The sequence below is a fragment of the Bidens hawaiensis genome, unplaced genomic scaffold (genome assembly GCF_021521415.1).
Source record: "Bidens hawaiensis isolate Kalapana, Puna unplaced genomic scaffold, B.hawaiensis_p1.1 tig00029866_1, whole genome shotgun sequence".
Taxonomy (NCBI): domain Eukaryota; kingdom Viridiplantae; phylum Streptophyta; class Magnoliopsida; order Asterales; family Asteraceae; genus Bidens; species Bidens hawaiensis.
In genome coordinates this window covers 74,481-80,274 of record NW_027494950.1, presented here as the reverse complement: position 1 = coordinate 80,274, position 5,794 = coordinate 74,481, and the positions used below count along the sequence as shown (strand labels likewise).

Here is a 5,794-nt window from a genome sequence, read left to right as displayed (position 1 = left end):
TCTAAAAGGTTAAGATTGGAATGGGTCAATACAAAAAAGGTTGAGGTTAGAATGGGTCGATACAAAAAAGGTTAAGATTGGAATGGGTCGATACAAAAAAGGTTAAGGTTGGAATGGGTCGGGACGGGTTCGGGTCGAAAGGGGTCAAGTCAAAAACGGATTTCGTGTTAGAACAGTGTCAAGCGAAACGTGTTGCGGGTCAAGATGCGTTTAATGTAGTGTTACGTGTGCACCGACACTTAATTGCGCACGTATAGTCGTTATGTGACGTGCTTACTAACACTGGTTAAGCTTCCAATGCCTCATTATGAGCATACTATCTCGCCAGGTTACGCGCATACTGTTATAAAGTCACCCACTTACTGAAACAGTAACACCAGTTACGCGTTCGATGTCATGTTTGCGTACATACTCCACTGCATCGCGCGGGCACCTAGCTAGTATAAGTATATATCAAAGTTAAGATTATATCAAGACAAGCATAATATATTATTACAAAAGGTAAACGAAAACAAGTTTCTGTCTTTTAGGTTTGAACTCAAGATCATTACATTATTTGTTGAATGACTAATGTTTGTATCGATTGAGAAAGTTGAGTATGAGATGATTAACTTGTTCGGAAAACTGTTCATGAATGAAATGAGATCCTTCAGCCAAATATACGGTTTCGAGGTTGGGTACATATTTCTTCACCTCCCCACTCCTTATATATTCCGCAGTTCCAGGTAACCCGAACACGAAATCTTTCTCGCCCACGATTAGCAGTGTTGGAGCTTCTATTTTCAGATCTTGTTTAGGAACTTCACCTTTGCTCTTTAGAATCCTACAAAAGGAAATAGGTCAAAGGTGAAATAATTAAAAAGGCGCACTATTAAAACAAGACCGAACGCTTTTCCTTTGAAATATTATTAGTGTTTACAAAAAAGAAAGAGAGAATTCGATGAATGGTCCTTGTGGTTTGAGTCATGTTTTATGTATGGTTCCTAATGTTTAAAACTTGCATGCAACGTCCCTAATCATCAACTTTGGTTTTATTATTGGTCCAAAAAGACAACCCATTTAACTTTTAGTGTTAAATGTTGCACGTGAGAAGGTAGTTTGATCTATTTAATTCTTTCATATTTCTCTCTTTTCTCGTAAATAACAAAAACTCTTTCACACTCATCCTCAACCTCAAACCCCAAGACCAAATCTTCTATGAAATTATGTAATTTGGCATTATGTCTGATTTGTCCTAACTATCATGGGTGGTTTCATAGAATCAACTCAACCAGATTTTCAAACAACAGATCCGTTATCGAACCAAAACGCTTCAGTAACCAAGAGTTATATCTAAACATATTATAGCCAAGAGTTAATTGCCATTAAATTAATAGTCGTTCTTCTTTTTAATATAACCTACATGAAAACAAATCTAGTACGAACTCATATATACTCCAAAAGTCGAGTACCAATTCTCGCATATGGCCATTTAATTGATATTTGTCCACAATAATCAACGACATTCTAATGCATCTATTTTATGCTTTACAAAGCCACCCTCACTATCACACGTGTCTGAAATAAACTATCCTAATAAAATATCTTATTTACCTTACCAAAAACTATTGATGGTTAAAAGAATATCATTATAAGGTATGAACTTCTTCTCAAACTAGTGCGTCTTTTGGAACCAAAAAGATTGATAGAAGATAAGCGAGAGAAAGATGAGATAATTAAATTGACCAAACTACCCCTTCATGTGCGACATTTAACACCAAAAGTTAACTGAGTTGTCTTTTTAGACCAACAATGAAACCAAAGTCGGTGGTTAAGGACCATGCATGCAAGTTTTAAACATTAAGGACGTATAAAATTTGGTGAAATTCTCTAAAAAAAGAAAACTTAAGAGCAAGTTTAAATTAGTAATCTACACATAATGTAGTTAATTAAAACACTTTTACCTATTACAGTTGTTATATAGATTAAAACACTTTTACATATTATAGTCAAAAAGAACACTTTTAGTAATTCATCCACTTTGAGGTATAGTGTTAAGAAGTTTGGGTTCTCTAGTGGATATTCAAATTCGAATCCCACTTGTATCATTTTTGGATGGATATTGGTAATGAAGGATTTGAGGTAAGCATTGTGCAAAGGTTGTCAGTTCGAACCCTGAGCCCACCCAAGTTTTCGTCCAACCGTGTGTTATGCCAGAGAGTTCTGCTCTTGTGTGGCACAACGAGTCAAGTGGCAGTCGGCGGTATGTTTCCAGGGGGGAACGCCCAAGCCTCTGAAGCCAGTGTAGGCCCGGTTAAGACAACATAGTCTGGCCCGAGTGGGGCATCGAGGCTCTCCAAAATTTGAAGAGTGCGGTAGCCTAAATACAAGAAAGTCGTCGTTCTTAAAAAAAGTAAAATAATTATTTTTTGTTATTATCTTGGGGTTTGCTTGCTCTCTCCAAATCGTAAACCAATCCATGAAACCTGTTTTCTCAAACCGTAAACCAAACTGTATTACTATAACCCGGCTAAACCGACCAATTTAGTTCGGTTAAGATAGTTAGGTGGGTTTCAACGGTTTTTGGCATCCCTAGCTTAAAGTTTAAACCTCCTAAACAAATTGGATTTAATGACAGACTAAGGCACTAAGCTTTGAAATCATGTTTAGCAATTTAGTATATTAAGAAAGTGTCAGCAGGTCAATAGTCAGCCCAACCCATTTTAACCCGAACCCGTTTTGACATTTTACCTGTAAGGAACTTGGAGTGGAGTTTGAAATCCCGACTTCTGATACAAATCCCCATATACCGCAAGGTCATCCTCTGTGAACCAAGACGGCAGAGGAGCCGACGGGTCAACCAAATCCATTATCTCTTGGTCTTCATTCGCTATCGGTATCTCACTTCTAGAAAAAATAATATAAATGTTCTTCACCACTGTTTTAGCATCAAACCGGCCAAAATCAGCTTCAGCTCTTCCAGGTTCCTGTAAATATTTGTTTTGAATATCCTTAATACATGTCATACGACTCATATGAAATGCAAACCGGATATGAGAAATGTACCTTCCATCGGTTGATGTAGTAGCCTTCTGGGAGGGATTGATGAGCCGCAGAACCTGGGGGCCGAAAAGCCACACCGAGTGATACGACACCAACAACTTTCTGTAGGTGGAAAAGGGCGAATATGTAGCCAACCATTGATCCAAAATCTTTACCAACAATAAACACCTAAAATTTTCACAGAAATATTATTTGGCTATAGATGTGTTAAAGAACACCATTGACATACTATCCATACACCATCGACAAGTCACAGGTACCATTAGGCTTGTTAATGAACCGAACGAACACGAATGTGGCTTGTTAACGAACCGAATGAACACAGGTATTTAAATGAACGGATTTTCTTGTTCAAGTTCGTTCCTTGAGAAATGAATGTGTTCGTGTTCGTTTATATTCGTTCATTAACATATAAACAAATGGTTCATAAAAATAAACGAATCTGCGAGCATAAACGGCCGACATGAAGGAACACTAAGGGGCATCGTGTAAAAGTAAAAGTGAATATAAGTTCAAAATACAATGATGCTTACATCCAAATGACTGTTCCAATATTTGGATTTAACAGTCTTAAAATACAAAAATCAATTGATTTAAAATTAATAACAAAATAATTTGGATGAACATTTAAACAAACATAAATGACCGGATATAAGCATACGTAAATGAACGAACATATATAAACAAATGTAAATGAACTAGGGCCGTCCCTGAGAATCGTTAAATTTTTTGGGTCGAAGAAGAGAAAAAAATGGGCCCGAAGTAAAACGGTTTTTTTTATTGTGCTACAATTTTTTATATGGACTTATTACTTATTAGGTCATGATTTGGGTTGTGCAAATTATGTTTTTTTCAAATGGGCTTAAATGAACGAGTAATTGGGTTTAAACATTAAAAATACATTATTTTTCAAAAATTAAAAAATAAAAATAAAATTCGGGCCGAAAGCGGTCGCCCTCCCCCTCAAAGCCGGCTGTGAAATGAGCGGACATTAACGAAAGTAAATGAATGATCGAGAAACATGCTAGTTTATTTAGTTAATTGAACAAAAAATTTGTTCATGTTTGTTCAATTCCTAAATGAACGAACATAAATGAATTGTTCATAAACGGTTTTAGGTGTATTAAAACCAGTTTTATAAAAATCGGTTTCTAATCCGAACCGGTTTGCCAAATTCAGAAATTTGAAATATTATTTACAACCTTAGCAACAACAACTAGAGAATCCAGAATGGAGGCAGTATCTTTAACAAAATCAAAGAAGGAGGTCTTCTCGGGTTCCGCAGGGATTTCGGACAGCCCGTATCCTCTGTAATCGGGTGCGATGGCTCTGAAACCCGCCTTTGCGACCGCGATCATTTGATGGCGCCACGTGTACCATATCTCCGGGAATCCGTGGAGGAAAACGACCGCTGGCGATGACTCGGATCCAATCTCAGCTACATGGAGCTTGAGACCGTTGACTTCAACGTAGTTGTGCTTAATTTGATCCATTATTTTTTTTTTATTTAATGTTGTGTGTGTGCGTGTTCAAAGTTTGAAGTGGTTGTAATATACCATTGGATTAGTTAACAAAGTTGGTTACTTGTTGACTATCTAATGTTTACTTTCTTTAAAAATTGTACCGGAAAGAGACCACCTGTTTTAAGATAATTTAAATTAATAAGTTGTCACTGGTCAATTTCTAGAAGCATTTAAACAAAAGAATGATAATATTATAAGCTACGTGCCAGACTGCCAGTCACATGTTTCACGAATATATTATTTATTTATTTTCTTTTAGAATGAACAACTTTTTGTATTTATGCTATCGTATTCTTTCAAATTTAGAAAGCCCTGATGCTGATGCTCTACTCTGACCAGACTATGTTGTTTCAATCGGGCCCATCACTAACTTCAGAGTTTGGCTTGGGCGATCCCTCAGGAGACCATACCACCGCGCTAACTGCCACTTGACAATCGTTGTGCCACTACAAGAGCAGAACACTCTAGCGTAACACAGGGTGTAACGAAAACCCGGGTGGGTTCAGGGTTCGAACTGACAACCTTTGCACAAGGCCTAGCTCAAATTATTCATTGTCAATATCCATCCAAAAGTAACAAAGTAGATTTGAACTTGGGTCTTCGTTGGAGAACCTAAGACTCTTAGCACTAGACCACATGTGAGGGATTCAGGAACATATTATCATATGGCTAAGTATTATTGAGTTTTATTGTACTTGATTTATTAAAATATTGTGAATGGTAGAATTCAGGTTGGCTGTCTCATTTGTAAAATGGTTTATAAAATGTCTGATCTTCGTAAAAAAAGTTTTGAGCGCGTCAATGCATGTATCTCTAATAATATATCATGGCATGGGTTATAGGTAGGGGTGAGCAGAAAACCGAATTAACCGAAAAAACCGCACCGAAAAAACCGAACCGAAGCATTAACCGACGGTTAATTTTTTATTTTTTTTGAAAAACCGAAATTCCGGTTTCGATTCGGTTATCCATTTTTAAAAAACGAACCGAACCGGTTGATGATGATAAAAATTATCAAGATGATGAGGAATGAACTACACATTTAATATAAATAAATAAGATGATGAATAAATAAACTTTTAATGCTTTTTAATTTTCAAACTCTATTTAGCAACTTTGTATTCGAATAGTTTCACGTAGTACGTGTCTATTTTTGTTTTTTTGAATTCAATATATAAGTGGGTTGTGGTACTCCACACTTATACAAGCTTAAAATATGCATTTTTATT

General features: G+C 36.3%; 1 protein-coding gene across 1 annotated transcript; it reads right to left on the bottom strand.

The window, feature by feature from the left end:
• Window positions 1-534: 534 nt before the first annotated feature.
• Window positions 535-4,541, bottom strand: LOC143579519 (epoxide hydrolase 1-like). The gene is made up of 4 exons (XM_077062805.1): window positions 4,245-4,541; window positions 3,046-3,210; window positions 2,731-2,966; window positions 535-823 (listed from the first exon to the last, which is right to left on the bottom strand). The coding sequence occupies exons 1-4, from the start codon at window positions 4,533-4,535 to the stop codon at window positions 568-570; spliced, it is 948 nt and encodes a 315-aa protein (XP_076918920.1). The 5' UTR covers window positions 4,536-4,541; the 3' UTR covers window positions 535-567.
• Between the last annotated feature and the right edge of the window lie 1,253 nt (window positions 4,542-5,794).